Source organism: Cnephaeus nilssonii (assembly GCF_951640355.1).
Source record: "Cnephaeus nilssonii genome assembly, chromosome: 22".
NCBI classification, from domain to species: domain Eukaryota; kingdom Metazoa; phylum Chordata; class Mammalia; order Chiroptera; family Vespertilionidae; genus Cnephaeus; species Cnephaeus nilssonii.
The window spans coordinates 23,437,127-23,454,872 of NC_137093.1; the positions used below are offsets into that span (position 1 = coordinate 23,437,127).

A 17,746-nucleotide genomic window follows, 5' to 3' on the forward strand; every position below is an offset into this window, starting at 1 on the left:
TCAGATAGGTGTGGGTGCCTTGTGGGTGGGGGGGGGGGGGAGCAGGGGATCTAGAGGTAGCTCACCTCCCTTTCACCACCACCCTGAGAGCAGAGACCATTTCCAACGCCTTTATACCTCCTTCCACATTGCTGAGCACAGTGCCTGATACCCAGGGAGTTGTCAGGGAGTTTGTTGAATGATTGAACAAAGGTATGGATGAAGGAGCGAATTGCTATTATCAGAATTAAATAAGATAATGTATTTAGAAGGCTTTAAACAGCACCTGAAATGGAGCAGGGCTAGAAGCTGTAAGGGGCCCATATGTCAGACGGTCCTCGCTTATGAAGCCTAGCTGCACGGCTCTCTCCCAGCGTGCTCTTGGGGGAGTGAATTTCCCTCTCTGAGTCTCAGTTTCCCCATCTGCAAAATGGGAACATGAGCCGTCCTTACATCACAGAGTAGTTCTAAGGATTAAATGAGATGGCGCATATAAAACAGCACATCGCAAGGTTCAGAAGAGGTCATCGTCATTATCATTGCATAAAGTTAGTAGCATCAAGAATGGAGTGACAGTCTTTGTTCGTAAGAAAAGGGGACTGTTGTCTTTCCTTCTTCGTCTCTCCATCAGTCTTTCTCTTCCTCTGTGTCACGGGCCCCACGTGAGCTGAGCTGGCCTTGGCAGAGTTGGCTGCTGAGTAAATAAAAGGACATCCTTCCTCCAGCCCAGGGAACTGGCCCGGTGCCAGTGTGTATGGGCACAGTGCCCGTGAAGGGGGCCAGGTGGGCACCAGGACACTGAGGCTCTCTGTGTCGTCTCTGCGGGTCAGTGGGCTGACAGTGGCCACTCTGAGGACCCTTAAGTGCTTCCCCCGAGCCCCACACCCGCCACCTGCCCAGCGGGCAGGCCTGGGAGTGAAGGGAGGCTCTGTGCACCTCCTCGGCCCCGGCCCACACACACCGAGGCGCTGTTCTTGTTGGCCGTGAGAGCTCGTTAGGCTCTGGGCAGAGGCTGGCTGCGCTCCAAGAGGAAGGCAGCGAGGCCCAGGAGTCAGAGAGAGGAGGAGCCTGGGGCTTGGCAGGAGACGGTGCTTGGCAGGAGCCTGCTCCCCAGCATACACTGAGCTCCTCTGCTTGGGAGAACCTTGACCTGTAGAAGCAGAGAGTAGAGACGATCCGTTGTGCAGCCTGTACCTCCCCAGCTCAGTGGATGGTTACAAGATGGGACGCGTTAGGACAGGATGGGTCAGGATGGGATGGGATGGGATGGGATGGGATGGGATGGGATGGGATGGGATGGGATGGGATGGGATGGGTGGAATGGGATAGGGTAGAATAGAATGAAATGGCTTCTCCAATTTCTGGCCTGAGACCCTGCCTTGAAGTTGACCTAGAACTGTGGTCGGCAAACTGTGGCTCGCGAGCCACCTGCGGCTCTTTGGCCCCTTGAGTGTGGCTCTTCCACAAAGTACCACGGCCTGGGCGAGTCTATTTTGAAGAAGTGGCGTTAGAAGAAGTTTAAGTTTAAAAAATTTGGCTCTCAAAAGAAATTTCAATCATTGTATTGTTGATATTTGGCTCTGTTGACTAATGAGTGTGCCGACCACTGACCTAGAAGATAGCAGGTGTGGATGAAGGCAGCTGAGAGAGCAGGGGAGAGGTGAGGATAAGCAGCAACTATTTCCTCCTCTAAGCCCCAGAATTCTCAGCTCGGGACCCAAAAGAGGAACTGCCCTTTAAAATCCCAGATGACATCAGGTCAAGAAGGGAGATGAGAGACCATCCTGCCCAGCGCTTTACAAATTATCTTCAAATCCCAACCCTGCCAGCTACAAGCTGCGTTGTTTTGGGCAAGTGACCAAACTTCTTTGGGTCTCAGTTTCCTCCTCTGTAAAATGGGGTGATAATATTATCTACCTCCCAGGGGTGTTGAGAGGAGTAAAGGAAATGACCCATGTAAACATATGTACAACAGGACCCGGCATATAGTAGGCACTTCATCATCATCATCCTCATCATCCTCATCCTCATCATCATCGGTGTCTTGGGTAAGGGAAAACGCAGGTTTCCAGCTCTCAGACTCCCACTCCTGAGTCAGTCCTGTAGTCCCATTTTTTTGGCTGATTATGGGGCTCCACTGGTGCCCAAGCCAACCCTCAGGTTCAATAATGGGCTAGAAAGACTCACAGGACTCAGAAAAGCCATCACACGCAGAGTTCTGGTTTGTGACAGGGAAAGGACACAGACTAACATCAGCAAAGGGAAGAGGCGCATAGAGCGGAGTCAGGCAGAGACCGGGCCTCGCTGCCGGGGGAGTTGTGCGGACAGTGGACTTCCAACACGAGGCGCTGTGCAGCACCCACAGAGCACTGTCACCCAGGAAGGCTCCCTGGTCCCTGGTGTCTAGGGAGCTTCCTGGGGTTGGTCCCATATGGCTGATCTTAGTCTCTGCCCCCCCCCCCCCCCACAACTCCCCTCTAGAGGTCAAACTTATACCAAGCACAACGTGCCCACCGTAAGTCACATTGTTCACACCCACTGTCTCCAGGGAAACAGACACGTTATCTGGTAGGACAGGGTATTTCTAGGTTTCAGAGGGTCCTTCCCAGGAACCAAGGAATGTGCAGGGTGTGGGCAATCTAGACCCGCTGAGTTCTTCCTTGAGTGCACAGTTACATACAGTCACTCCTCTTAAGGGGTTATTTGAAGAGATCATTCCATTATGCAGAGGATAGAATGGAGCCCCGTGATGTCAGTAGGCTTACCAAAGGCCTCAGAGTGAGTTCACGAGGCATCCTGACTGTCCTAATCCAGAGCCCTTTCCTTCGAACCACAGGCCTCAGTTTGCCCATCTGTAAAATGGTGATGTAGGCCAGCTCCCCCTCCTCCGAGGTGCCTTGGGATTCTGCCTCTGTCGCATGTCCTTCCACTTTTCTCTGCAGGGCAGTCCTCGCTCGGGAGGAGTGCCACCCTGGGGCACGGTTAGTGTTCTCCCTGTCCCTCAGGACCCCGTAGCTGGAGCAGACCCGGTGCTAATGTGTCTGTAGTAGGAAGCACCTGGCACTCACTCCGGAAGCAGCCGGGCCTGGGCTCAGGGGCCAGCTGGAGGAGACAGAACAAATGCAGGCATGGGTGTAGGGCCAGACGGCCCTGGTTCAAATCCTACCAACCCTTCCTCATCATTGAGATGAAGATCGCATCAGCTACTTTTCAGGAAAAGAAGAAAACAGCATTTCAGCGTCTCCAGTAAAGCCGCGGGAAGGTCTTATCTGTCCCTAGCAAGTAAGGCCACTGTCGTCTGTTATGTGAAAAGAGAGGCCTGCCCTCGTCTCCGCCATGAAACGCATTAAGCCCGGAGGTTAGGTTGTAAAACTGCTGTGAACATCTTAAAACTCAGTCAGGCGCACGACTCCCACGACCGCCCCAGTTTCTGTTTCTTTAAGATTGGTCAGGCAGAGATCGCCGTCCTAGCCCGAGGCAGCCGGAAACCAAGGCTTTGAGAGATGGACTCGGTCAAGGTCACACGGTGGTTTGATGATGCAACCAGTGCTGAGGTCGGGCCTCCTGGCGGCCGGGCTTTTCTCCGGCTCTGAGCCCCTCGTGAGCAATCCTGGGATGCCGAGCTGCTCTTTATTCTTGTCTGGGAAGCTGAGCAAACGGGTGACGAGACATTGCAAACTTGGGATGCGTTTTCAACTCCCTCTCTAACCGTCTGGATTCATTCCCACCTATTGTGTTTGCCTGTGTGAGCGGAGAGGTAACCGAGTCTAGATTTCCCACCGCGGGTTTCCTCTCTGAGCTGTCTTGTGTGTCTGCCTCCCAGGCCTCCCTCAGTGACTCACTGATTTTCACGGACACAAATAAATCACACTGTGTTCCTCTCCCCCTCGCTGCCGAACAAGAAATCACCCAGTCGCACGTGAATGGAGTGGGGGCGCGCGGAGGGAGGCAGGGACGGAGGTGGGAAGGAGAAGAGCGTTGAAATGCTAATCAGTTGGCACTGGTGGGACCACAGTTAATCAGATTGTTAAAGACACAAAGGCAGGATCCCACCCCTGTGCCAGCAGCTATCAGCGCTCATTCATGGGGGAGATGGATGCCCGCCAGACCACTGCTCTGATGGGATGTAACTGGACATCAAAGAATGTTCGAGGCTTTCTGAACCCAACATGAATTAAAAAGGAGGCCCATTAGTGGGGGAGAAGCCAGCTCACAGAGGACAATTATCGGACAATTACTCTTGTAGCCCAAACACTGCACGTTCCTTCTGCCCGCACAGCTGGTCCTTCTGACACCTGCTGCAAGTCCCCGGGGACCCCCTGGGGTTCTGAAGCGGACTCTGGAGGGGCCGGCTGGGCTGTGGGCCCACATGTGCAGTTTGGTGTGTTGTTTTGGGTGATGCGTACCTCGAACCCAAGTCTCCCCTCCATTCAGGTGACCACGGCAAAGACATCAAACAAAGCCAACCCTGTGATTGATGGGGATGGGAGAGCTTTACACTCTATTGGTACCAGGATGAAATGACGTTGGTAATTAGAACAAGTCAGGGGGTAGCTTCCCTCTCCAGCCATGGTGTCGTGAAAGGAAGCATGCTTATCCAGCATCAAGTTGACCAAGATTCACCTTTCTGTGCTGACACAGAAAGATATTCGTGACGGACTAGAAGTAAAAAATGGGTGGTGGGATACTAATGCATGGAATACTCTACAGCAGTGAAAAAGGAATGGGTCAAAACTACACTTATCAACATGGATGAATCTCACAAAGTGTTGAAAGAGAAGAGAAAAGGAAAGAGAAGGAAAGAGCAGGTTTCAGGAGGAGCCATATGGGAAAACTGTTTATATATTTTAAAGCACGCCACACAATCTCATCTATTGTTCAGAGACATTGACATGTAAATAAATCAATGCAGACAATAAATAAGGGTAATTGTAAAACAATAAACAGTCGATGAGAAGGCTGAAGGTCACATTCAGGACAGTAATCCACCCTCCCCCAGGGTGGAGGAGATGAAGCATATGGTCAGGGAGAGCAAACGGGGGCTTCCGCTGTGCTGGTGGCATCCTTGTTCTTAAGCTGCAGGTGCAAACACGGGGGTATTGGTTGCCTTCGTCTTGAACTCTTTTTGAGTGACTGAGATATTTCAAGGTGCATTTCTCGGGAAGTGACAGAGCAATATAGACAACGCAGGAACTCTGTGACTCCTCAGAGAGACAGGAAGCGACCACAGTGCTCATGAACGCTGACAGGCTGCTGCTGTGTGAGCGCCGTGCCTTCCCTCGAGATTTCATCTTACTCTCGGCAGCCCTGGGAGGGAAGGCCGGACAGCCCACCTTGCTGAGAACAGTGAGGCCAGAGAAGGGAGGCAGCCGCCTAGGTCTCGTGGACAGCCAGCCGCAGGCTGAGCGCGGGACACAAGCCATTCTGACCCCGACCCCATGCTCCTGTGTGCTATCACACGTTTTCAGGTAAAAATACTTTATTATGTGGAGACTCAGCAAGATCCTACTTACTCTGACTCTCTTTAGAAGGCAGGCGTGACGGACAGGGCAGGGGCGGGCAGTGCTTATACTTTTGATTTGATATGTTTCAGGTATTCTTGCATTTTTTCAGATAAACTATTCTATGAGAAAAATAATAATAATTTGAGAGTGTGGGAAAGAGGAAAGATCCCAGGAAACAAGGTCAGAACGTGTTTACCCCATTGGCCGTATGACTTTGGACAAGTCACTTCCTCTCTGTAAGCCTTGATATTTTTTTTTCTCTCATCTATAACGTGGGGAAAATAAAACGCCCACCTTAGAATTGTTTGGGGGTCGGAATGAGATCACATCTGGGGATGCACTTGTGGAGTGTAAGTTGCCATCTCAATGTCAGTATTGTCCGCATGGGTATATAGGTTGGGAGCTGCAACTGAGGCAGGAGATGGAACCCCACTGTCCCCCAAGCCCACCTCCCACCTCTGCCCTGTGCCCCAGAAAGTATTCTCAAAGTCCAGGTGAGATTGGCACCGTTCATCTCTCTGAGGGTCCTCTTGCCCACAGGACCGAGTAAGCCAGGGGTGCTGGGTCCTCTCCAGCGGAATGAAAGCAGTGGGCTGTGCTCATCAGCTCCTGCTAGTCACTCTCCTGGCTGGCACATAGTAGGTGCTCATTGGGTGGAGGGAGGGATGGATGGATGGATATGAATGAATAAATTGATGAACAAATGTGAGTGGGAGAAGAACACTCAGTTTTTATTTATAACATGGGGATTATGCTAAGATCGTCTCCAACCTTAAAATTCACTGATGCAAGCAAAACAAAGTTGCTCTGCTCTGAGAATGGAAGGAAGGTCTGCTCCATTGAGGGCAAGTCGCCTGTTTTGTTCATTCTGGTTAACCCAGAGGGCATCAACCAGGGGCAATTTTGCCCGCGCCCCCCTTCTCCTCTACACCCCCCGCCTCCCCCCCCCCTCCCCCAGCCTACCAAGGGACCTTTGGTGCCTTCTGGAATCAATTTGGGTTGTCACAACCAGGAGTGCTACTGCCATCTAGTGGGTGGAGGCCAGGGATGCTGCCCAACATATTCCCCTCCTTCCAGCAAAGAATTACCCAGCCTAGATGCAGGAGTCCTAGAACTCGCCAGCATTCTTCAGGGTGGGCCAGGTGTTCCTGCTTTGGGTTTGGGTTTTGTTCAGTGTGCTCTGGAGTGGTTTTTCAAGTCTTAAATAGCCTTGTTTTGCTGCTAAGGTGTTGAGCAGCCTGCTTTCCCTCTCTGGACCTCATGTTCCTCCTCATGGGTTGAAACCATGACCTCTAGGAGCCTTTGGAGCTATAAAATATGATATTTAATTTTGGTTTTGTCTGTGTTGGGGCCAACCAAACCCACCGGAGCAGGCTGGGCAAGTCCTTACGGTGGAGAGTGAAGGTACAAGAAACCACCCCTGAATCGGGCATTAATCATGAGAATGAGAATGTAATTAACATTTTTGTAGAACCCTTTACCAAAAATAACATCAACTGATGCCCCGCCAGTCCTGCCTCCTAAAGGTGCTCACGATAAGGGAACAGTCTAATGAGAGAGGAATTGATCATTCTCCCCGCCAGGAAATGGAGCTCCAAAGTGGCTCGATGACGCAGAGTGGAGGAGCTACTTCTGTGATTACAGATGTGTCCATCCACCTCCCCTCAGCCTCTCCATCACTAGATGCTAAAGGCAGCCTTGAACCCCTGCTCTTTCCATGCGTTTCTTGTTCACTTAAGAAAGAATTAAATATTTATTATACAGGTTTTGGAAAAATACCAAAAAGGAGAAGGAAGAAAATACATCCCCAGCAGCCCCACCCCCACAGGCAGCCAGGACCATCCTGCTGGTGCTGTTCCAAGTCAGGACAGCTCTCCGCCTTGCGATGTGTTTTAGTTGATTGTCTCTGGTCATTTTCCTCCACACCATAGACTTTTACATCTTGCTCGTCTCACTGAGCTTTATGGCAGAAGCATCCCTCAGCTTCTGTTTCCCCCGCACTGCGTCCCGTCACTGTGCGCCTGCTGGGTGATACAGGCTTGGGATCCGTGCTGGTCCCGGCCGTTCCACAGCTGCCCAGGATGTAAGACGCAGACCTTCAGCTTCAGCGTTTCAGAACCGGTGCTTTGCTTTGCTTTAATGGGATGCAAATGTCCCAGTCTAATGTCCCATCTCCCCATCCAAGTCAGAGAAAAAGAGGGAGAGGTGCTTCCTCCCCGACTTGGATGGCAGAGCATGTGCTCAGTCGCCTTCCATGCTGCCCCCTCTGTCTGGAGGGAGGAGAACAGCGTCAGTATCGATTTAATTAACGCTCCATCTCTGCGGTTTGATATCCGCACTCGGTTACCATTGGGTGGTGTCTGTCTCCTTGAGTGCAGGGACCCCATCCTAGAGCGTTGACGCTCTCCTGCAGCGTGTCAACCAGCAGAGAGTGGGGACCCAAGGCTTTCCCTCATTGATTGATTGACAGCCTTTGGGCGGGGCACTAGGCGCCCGTGGTAAGGGATCTGCCAGATGTGACTGTGGTGACTGGAAATGTTCAGGGCTCTGAGAAAGAGGAGTTCACTTAACTCAGTGGTCATTGAGGCCCCAGGAAAAACCAGCCTATTCCAGCATGTTATTAACTTGCTGGGTCTCTGAGGCCCTAGAATCCAATTTTGACTTGGTTTTGCCCAGCCCTCCTCTGGCCCGCATCCCGGCTGAGAACAAAGCCTTCGGGCCTCCCAGGCTGCAGGCGCTGGGGACCACAGATACACACCCATCTGTCCTGAGTGTAGCCCTCAGGTTGGAGCCGGCCAGAGAGACTCCAGCATGTGTGAGCTCTGAGCTGGGGACACTGGGGGCAGGGTGGGGGTGGGGAGTATCATCTGGAAAGTTTCAGACACAACATAGATGGGTCACCCAGCAGAGATGCAAACAGAGGGAGGGTTAGAGAGAGAGGCGTTGGGGGGAGAGAGGGCGGAAAAGGCTGCTTCAAGCTGAGTTGGAGGAGGCTGTCAGCGACCATCATTCTTAAGAGGGCTGGTAGCATGGTCCTTGGCATCAGGAAAACCGAGGTTGGAAACCCAGCTTTGCCCTGGGCCCTGAGAACATTAACATCCGGAAGCCTCCGTTTGCCCATCCGTAAAAGAGGAATAATAATTTCTACCTAACAAGGCTGAGAAAGAACCAAATGAAGTTTAAAACGAGGAATGAAGAATTAAATGAGGGAACAAAGCATTTAGCACGTGCCTGGCACACAGTCGGCATTCGATAAAGTCACCCAACATCAGATGTTATAAATAGTGCGATTGTGGCCCAGGCACACTGCCGTGCTTCATGTCACTTACCATCCTTTTATCACCTCCGACGCAACCTGTTTCCCTAATCACTTCCTCCCTCCCTATCCCTCTCCCTCTTCCTCTTCCTCTCTCTCACCTGCCGCTCTGTGATCAGGGGACATGTTGGGGAGGGACTAGCTGAAACGAATGTAGCCACAGAACCCAACCAAAACTCATGAGTCAATGTCAATCCAGGCTGTCCCTTTGCCCTTTTTAAAACAAGATGAACAAAAGACTAAAAATAATTGTCAATTCCTGGATCCGTGTAGAAATGGACAGTGTCAGAGCTGGAAGGGCCCTCAGCCTTTATCTAGCTCAGGCAGCCCGTTTGACGCAGGGAGAGAAGATGGAGAGAAGACGGAGAGAAGAGACCTACACAAAGATACGCAGGGAGTAGAGGCCAGAACAGGAACACTGTCCGGATCCCTCAGCCCCTGGTTGCACCCAAGCTCTCTGCATCGCGTCTCGGGAGCGAGGGTTCCTGACCCGTGTAAGCCACTCTTTCTGTCCCATCGCCTTACTGTCACTCCACAGTCGGCATCAGTCATTTGGTAAAAGTGCCTGGGAGCATAAAAGCCACAGCTTCGGGGCAGGCCCACGTCTGCCCTAATCCTCTGGGGCCGGTGGAATATCTCCGTCACATACAAGAGGCTTCATGGACTTGCCCGGGCCCTTGGGGTTTGTAACCGTCCGAGGCAGGATGGGATGTGAACCCCCGTTCAACCCGGAGACCTCAGCGTTTCCCACCTTGGACCTGACTGCCCCTGCTCTGCCCTCCGGTCAATCACACACCCTCTCCTCCCCGTGCGCGCTCCCGCCCTGGCGCCGCCGTCAGCCTGCGGTACACACTCGCTGATAATCGATGTCACACAACAGGAACATTTGTTGGTGCCGTTGCAAACTGTTGCAGTCTATATAGATTAAGCCGCTGCCGCTGACTCCGTGAAAGTAAACGAGTCTTCCGGACGGCTGCGGAAATAAATTTAAATGACAGTGCCGAAGGGCCCGAGACGGTGGCTGAGTGAGAGTCTCTCCACAGCAAATCGACAAGGACAGCTATCGGTCAGAGCACCCTTGTGCCCAGAATATAATTCCTCGCTATCTCGAGGCAGTCATCAGGCACGTCTGACAGCTCCAGCTTCCTGCTCCGGGTCGTGATCCAATGGTGAGAGTAAGAACAGTGGCAGCAGCTGGCACGTACTGGGCACTCACTGTGGGTGAGGCACCCAGATGTACTATATATGTATGTATGGTTTACGTGCATTGACGTATTGAACGAGGACAACCCTGGGGAATAGGGAATAAAAGCCCCATTTCACAGCTGAAGACACTGAGGCTCAGAGTGTAAAGCCATTTGTCAGCATGCAGTTGCAGAGTGGGTCTCAAGTCCACAAAGCTGATTTCAGGCACGAGTCTGCCAACCAGCCGCCGGGGCCAGCCCGTATTTAAGATGACTAGGTGCTTTTACTTTCAAGACAAAAATAAATCAGAAGGAATCAGCAGCGTACACACGGCCACCAGGGCCTGGCCCCGACCTCCCGACCTCACCACTTCCTTTGGAATTAGCTTCCGCCTCTGCCCCTGTCGTCTTCGTTCCTGCTGACCTCAGCCAGGCCTCCAGTCTCCTCACATCCCTCTCTTCTGAACCTGCCTCACGATTCTGAATCCTCAAATATTTCTGTGTCTCCCACAAGGTCACTTGTATATTATTTAATTTAAAAAAGAAGAAGAAGAAGAAGCTTGCTCCCTCGGTCCCAGGGCAATAGAGCCCTGAGCCAGGCACGGAGCTTGAAGAAGAGGGTGTGACTGGCTACAGCGCCTCCCGTCCTCTGAGTGGCGTGTCCCTGTGCAGCGAGCAGCCTGTCCGGCTGTGCATGGAGGCCCTGCTCCGCACACTGGGTTAGGGGCCTGTCCTCTCTGTCCTGGTAACACGCAAAGCTTCTCTCTTTCTAAGCATGTATCACATCGGATGTGATTATCTCTCCTTTCCTGTGGCCTCTCCCGGGACATATGCAGCTAGGCTGTGAAACGGTCATGCCCTGGGCTTCCGTGGCCCTAATGCTTAGCTCGGGCCTGGCACGGTCCACCCTAATCCCCATGGTCGGCAAAAGGAGGAAGGGGGAGAAAAAACGAAGAAGGAAAGGAGAGAAGCAGGAAAGAAGGGAGAGAGGGAGGGACAGGGGCAGCCCCCATATCTGTCGATGGGTCGTGCCCGCGTCCTGACCAGCTTTGGGAGCCACCGTAGAAGGGCCACCTGAGGCTGAGAGAAGGTGGAGGAGCTAACCCCCCAGCCCCAAGCTAACTGGTGTCTTTTCTCCTCTTCCCAAGATGTGCCCCTGGAGGGAGACGCCGGCCCTTCGAGTACTTACCTCCTACCCTCCGGAGCACTAGGGGTTGGCAGTCTGAGCAGAGACAGCCTGGAAGAGAAGGTGACACCCGCCCCTCCCAGCCCAGCGCAGTCCGGGGAAGAGCGTCAGGATCCGGAGCTGGACGGGACCACCCCCTCCGTGCGTCCAGGCCCCGTGGCCCTGTCCACGCTGCTTCCGGAGGAGCCCGCCACCAAGCTCGCCTCCCTCCCCAGGAAGAAGCTGTCTTCGCTCAAGCAGGCCAACTCTTCCAGGAAGCAGCTGCGACCCAAGGCCACCTCCGCCGCAGGCCTCCCGAGGGCGGGGTCCCAGCCGGCATCCCCGGGCCTGGGTCTCCCCTCCTCCGCCACGGAGAAGCCTGGCCCACCTGGGGACCCCGACCCTGTGGCCTCCGAGGGTGAGGAGACATTTCGGCTGCCGTCGTCAGAGGAGCCCCTCTGGCTGGACCGCAGGCGGGGTGCGGTGCCCACGACACCTGCGCCCCTGCAGATCTCTCCCTTCACCTCGCAGCCCTACGTGGCCCACACGCTCCCCCAGAGGCCGGACCCTGGGGAGCCCGTGGTGCCCGACGAGGCCCAGGAGGCTCCTCTTGAGGACGCCAGTCCCATGACCTTGATGGACAAAGGTGAGAATGAGCTGACCGGGTCAGCCTCAGAGGAGAGCCAGGAGACCACGACGTCCACCATTATCACCACCACCGTCATCACCACGGAGCAGGCCCCAGGTATGCGGCCCCCAGCTCCACCTCCTGCAGCATCACTGAGGCACCCACAGTGGGCAGGGCGTGGGTGGGCAGGGAGGTCCAGGCCCCACCATCCATTGCCATCTATCCAACACTAGCTATGAGCTTGATCCTGTGGCTCAGACTCAATATCCCCATTTTAAAGATGGGACAACTGAGACCCTGAGACATCAAGCAACCTGCCCAAGGCCACACAGCTGAAGAGCGGGATTCCAAACCTTTCTATCTTGGAACAGCCTGCCCAGAAGGCCGTCGCCTTTCCAACGTGCCTTTGCTTTTACCATTACATGTACTTCTCTAGACTTGATAAAATGCACTTCCATGTCCCAGTCTTTCTTTTTCTATCTTCTTTTCCATCTTCAAACAAAGATACCAACTGTCCATCATACGTGGCTTTGGACAGATGCAATGTGGTCACTCGTTCAAGAGTATGATCTCTGGGTTTGAACGCTGATTGCTGTGTGAGCTTGTCCCAGATGCTGTCCCTCTCTGGTCTTTGGTTTACTTACCTTTAAAATGGGGACAAAATATTAGACGCTACACGGGTGAATGGGGTCACCCCTCTCCACTGGTCAGAATGGTGCCTAGTCGCGTTGTAGTAAGTGATTATCATGTTGATTCTGGAGCTGAACGAGAACTGACAGGAGTGGGAGCGGTGGAGACAGGAGAACCCAGGCTTCCCCTGAGGCCCTATTCCACCCGAAGCCCTTCTGAGACGTCCCCTCTGAGCTCTGGTCCGCGTCCTGATTCCAGTGCTTTCCTCCAGCTCTCTGCAGTGTGAGCCTCTCAGACCCTGAAGGGTACATCGACTCCAGCGACTACCCGCCGCTGCCCCTCAACAACTTCCTTGAGTGCACGTACAACGTGACAGTCTACACCGGCTACGGGGTGGAGCTCCAGGTAACCCAGAGAGGCCCCCTGAGTGGCTGCCTCTTCCCACAGGAAGTCTCGGAGGGATCGTCTGTTAGGCTTACTGTTACCATCCTGGCTGTCAAGCCAGGGCAATTTGAGCCAGGCTTTGGAGGATGAATAGGAGTTCCTAACTCGGTGCACAGCTGGGAGAGCTTAGCACACATGAAGGGAAGGGAACCTGTTGACAAATTGGAGGCATTATACCCAGAAGAAGTCTTCTGATATCCTGCTTCTCTCTCTCTCTCTCTCTCTCTCTCTCTCTCTCTCTCTCTCTCTCTCTCTCTCAGAAGCCCCACCTAGTTCATTTGATTCATAAACCTTTGCCTGCAAACTCTGATGGAAAATCAAGGTGCCATAGTGCTCCAGCATCTGGGTTTGGGGTCTCAGCTCTACTAGTTAAAGCTGCATCACTTTGGGCAAGGGACTGCCCTTCAGCTTGGCTTCCCTCTGTCCCATTGACTAGGGGCTGGTTGCGGGGTGCTGCGTTGGCAGCCTTGCAGCCTCCGGGGGCCCTGGCTCAAACATGACTCAGTTTCTCTGTGTCTACCCCTGACTGTCCCCAGGTGAAGAGTGTCAACCTGTCTGAGGGGGAGCTGCTCTCCATCCGCGGGGTGGACGGCCCCACCCTGACCGTCCTGGCCAACCAGACACTCCTCGTGGAGGGGCAGGTGATCCGAAGCCCCACCAACACCATCTCCGTCTACTTCCGCACCTTCCAGGACGATGGCCTGGGCGCCTTCCAGCTGCACTACCAGGGTAGGATGTCGCCGTCTGCCTCAGTTTCCCCCTGGAGCCAAAGATTCTCAAACTTTTTCTCCCCTAGGGGGACCACCCACATTTACAGTTTGGTGAAAACCTATGGACCCCTTTTCAAAATAATATTTTTAAGAGCATTAAAAGACGATATCAATGAAAAAGGAAACCAGTCATATTGAATTACAGTTGTCAAAATATTATTTTAATCTCTGATGTCATAATCTATGTACTTCTTTAACACATTAAGTAATAAAAACCTCCTGGCAGTTCTGATAATTGCTGGAATTTCCAAGTACTGAGTGAGGAGCGTAAGAAATATGTCAAGCTATCCATTATGATGTGAAAATATCTGAGATTTCTCTTGGTGACCAAGTCACTGATTCCATGACTATATTGCCTTCCCTCCTGATGGAAGGAAATACCGCAGTTCAGTTAAAGGTTCGTGAAAATCAGAAAGCCAGTTTCCCATGCAAGTTCATGGATCCTGCACTTGATACACGAGAGTCCGTGGACTTCCCGTGAAGGGCCCGTCTCTTTGCTTCTGCAATGTGTCTTTCTTTCCATTTTGTCTTTTTCTAAGTCTTTCTTTTGCTTTCTGTCCATTTCTCTCTCCTCATCCTTCCTTTCACCTTCCTTCTCTTTACTCCCGTCTTTTCTTGCTTCCTTTACTTTTTCTTTCCTCTTCTCCATCTCTTCATTCCCACCTTCCCATCTCTCTCCCTTCTCTCTCCCTTGTCATCCCATTGTCCCACTTCCTGGCTGGTTCCCATGACCTCAGGTTATTTCCCTTCACCAGGAACTCCCCCTGCTTACTTGCCGAATATCTGAAGGGAAAGCGGAGTCCTGAGCCACCCATCTAGATATTGGGAACCACCCATGTTCACATCAAATTGACCAAACATCTGGAAAAAAAATTCATTTTTAACTTTTCTGAAACAGGTGGATGACTATACGTGGGAGTGTCTGTTTGATCACAGCTTTTCAATATCATGGTCTTTGCTCATTAAACAATGGGAAAAAATAGCTTGTTGGGCCATGAACTTGAGTGGATCCCCCTAATGAGTACGGGGAACACAGGTACCCTGTGCTGTAGGAGAGGTCAGACCCCAGGAGAAGGCTCTCAGCCCAGGGGAAGAGATGCTCTGCCTAGTCTGGAGCAGAGCTGAGATGGAGAAGCTCAACAGAGCCACGCGTGCACCCTCCTACCACCCCGCGTGTAGGGAGTGCTGCCCGTGCCCCGACGTCGGGCTAGGGAGGCTCTTCCCCTGCGTTTCCCATGTAACCCCTGGGGAGGGGAGCACCATTGTCCACCCGTCTGGGAAGACGAGAAGAGTGAAGCCCAGGCCCTGTCTCACTTCCTCAAGGTCACACATCTTCTAAGGGATGGAGTAAGACTGTGAACTCAACTTGGTCTCCTTCCCAAGCCCAAGCCCTTACCTCCCAGGACAGTTGTTTTCAAGTTGTCACATCCTCTGGCATTTCCTGAACAGCTGGCTAGTCTCATTCTTTCTGGTCCAAGAGCCTGTATTTTTAACACGTGCCTGAGATGTTCGTGCAGGAGGGACTACCCCTACTTGGGCAATACTGCCCCTTCTATGCGCAAGGAGAAGGCCATTCTAGGTCCATGTGGAGAGGGGCTCAAACGAGGTTTGGGGACTCATTTTTCACCCCAAACTTGCTATCTCTGGTTAGTCAGGGTTAGGGGATCATTGAACCTAGAAAGGGTGCTCACCTGGTTTGTCTTGGCGCCATATGGCCAACAAGAGACACAAAAATGCCCCCCTGCAGCTCTCCAGAGCCAGCAGGGACCCCTTCTTCCCTCCCCAGCACACACTGGCTCCCAGAGTGTGGGTCCCGTCCTTTATCTCTGCCCTCCGAGGGGTGACTGTCTGCCTCTGCATTTCTTTCCAGCCTTCATGCTGAGCTGCAGCTTCCCCCGCCGGCCGGACTACGGGGACGTCACCGTGATGGACCTGCACTCGGGCGGGGTGGCCCACTTCCACTGCCACCTGGGCTACGAGCTGCAGGGCGCCAAGACGCTGACGTGCATCAACGCCTCCAAGCCCCACTGGAGCAGCCATGAGCCCATCTGCTCAGGTACCTGCCAGCCTCAGCTGGACCAACATGGGTGGCTCACTTAAGGGGGGCGAGACCAACGCCCAGGGCATTAAGACGCCAGGAAAAGGCTCTCACCCCAGGGGGAGAGACCGCTCCAAATGCAGATGACTGCTGCCACTCACAGTTTTATTAGGTGATAAACTACACATCACATGAACTTGACCATTACTGACATTTCATACATTCACAGTATTGTGCCACATCACCACTGTGTAGCTCCAGAACATCTTTATCACCCCCAAAAAGAAACTCTGTCCCTGTTAGCAGTCACCCCCTTTCTTCCCTCCCCCTCAATCCTGGCCACCACCAATATGCTTTGTGTTTCTATGAATTTGCCTATTCTGGACATCCTATCTAATAAAAGGGTAATATGCAAATTAACTGTCACTCCATCACAAAGATGGCGGCGCCCATAGCCACAAGATGGTGGCACCCAGTCCTCTCAGCCCCGCCGGAGTCCCCCAGTCCCAGGGAGTGGCCACTGAGAGCGGGCAGCATGAGTGGCCTGGCGGAATGCTTGCTTCGTCACCACGGCAACGAGGCAAGCATTCCACACCCAGCCGCGAATGGGCCTCTGGCCAGGCTGGGGTGCGGAATGCTTGCGTCATCTTCCCAGTGACGGGGCAAGTGTTCCGCTCCCAGCCACGGATGGGCCTCTAGGCCACAGAGAGCCTCTGGGCAGCGGGCACGGAGCGGCCAGGCCCTGCAGAGAGCTACTGGCACACAGATTCGTGCTCAGGGCTACTAGTTTCATATAAATGGAATCATATAATATGTGTTCTTTTGTGACTTGCATCTTTCACTTAGCATATTGTTTCCAAGGTTCATCCATGTTGTGGCGTGTGTCAGAACTTTATGCCTTTTTATGGCTGGATCATAATCCATTGTACAGATAGACCACGTTATATCTGTTCATTCATTGGTAGACAGTTATTTCCACTTTGGGCTACTATGAATAGTGCTGCTATGAACATTTGTGCACAAGTTTTTGGGGGTACATATGTTCTCATTTCTCTCGGGTATATACCCAGTAGTGGGATTGCTGGGTCCTATGGTAATTCTATGTATAACTTTTGAAGGAACCATCAAACTATTTTCCACAGTGGCTGCACCATGTTACATTCCCACCAGCCAGCCATGTTCGAGAGTACCAATTTCTCCACATTCTCGCTAACACTGGCTATTTCCCGTGTTTTCTTTTTATTATCAACCATCCTAGTGGGTGTGCAGGGATATCTCATTGTGGTTTTGATTTGCATTTCCCTGATGGCTAATAATATTGAGCATCTTTACATGTGCTTGCTGGCCATTTGTACATCTTCTAGGAGAAATGTCTATTCAAGTCTTTTGCCCATTTTTTATTTGGTTGTTTGTCTTGTTGTTGAGTTGAAAGAGCTCTTTATATATTCTGGCTACTAGACCTTTATTAGATATATGATTTGCAAATGTCTTTTCATGTCTTGATAATGTCCTTTGATGCAAAAAAAACCAAACCAAACCAAAACCATTTTTAATCTGACGAAGCCTAATGTATCTATTTATTCTTTTGTTCCTTGCACTTGTGTTCATGCTGCTGCCATATTTTGAGCCCAGTCAGTATGTACTGAGCACCATGCCAGGGCTGCAATAAATCCTCACAGCAATCCTACGTGATAGAACCATTATCCCCATTATACAGATAAGGAAACTGAGGCTCATGGAGGTGAAGGCACTTGGCCAAAGCCACCACACAGCCATTGAAATGAATCCAGAACCCTTCTCTGCTGAGCTCTTTCCCTTTCTACACCTTCACCACACAAAATGCGGTCTGCAGACCAGCAAGATGACTCAAAATGCACAATCCTGGGTTTCACACAGGATCAACTGCATCAACATCTACACCTTACCATGCCCCTGTGTCACTTATGTGCATATTGTAGACTGAGAAGCACTGGGCTATACCACACTGTCCCTGCACCAGTGGACAAAACCTCAGCTATCAAGACAGCAAAACCCTATTAGGTTCCAAAGTCCTGAAGGTGACCAGGGGAGTATAGGCTGCTATATTAA

General features: G+C 52.2%; 1 protein-coding gene across 2 annotated transcripts in view; it reads left to right on the forward strand.

Annotated features, from left to right (window-relative positions):
• The window catches only part of SEZ6L (seizure related 6 homolog like), a gene marked incomplete at both ends in the record, with an annotated part of 130,353 nt that overhangs the window by 75,369 nt on the left and 37,238 nt on the right, over positions 1-17,746 (forward strand). For both annotated transcript variants that reach the window (XM_079762606.1, XM_079762607.1), the window contains 4 exons: positions 11,132-11,893; positions 12,678-12,811; positions 13,387-13,579; positions 15,491-15,676. In XM_079762606.1, the coding sequence (XP_079618732.1) occupies positions 11,132-11,893; positions 12,678-12,811; positions 13,387-13,579; positions 15,491-15,676 (1,275 nt within the window). The remainder of the gene's footprint in view (positions 1-11,131; positions 11,894-12,677; positions 12,812-13,386; positions 13,580-15,490; positions 15,677-17,746) is intronic.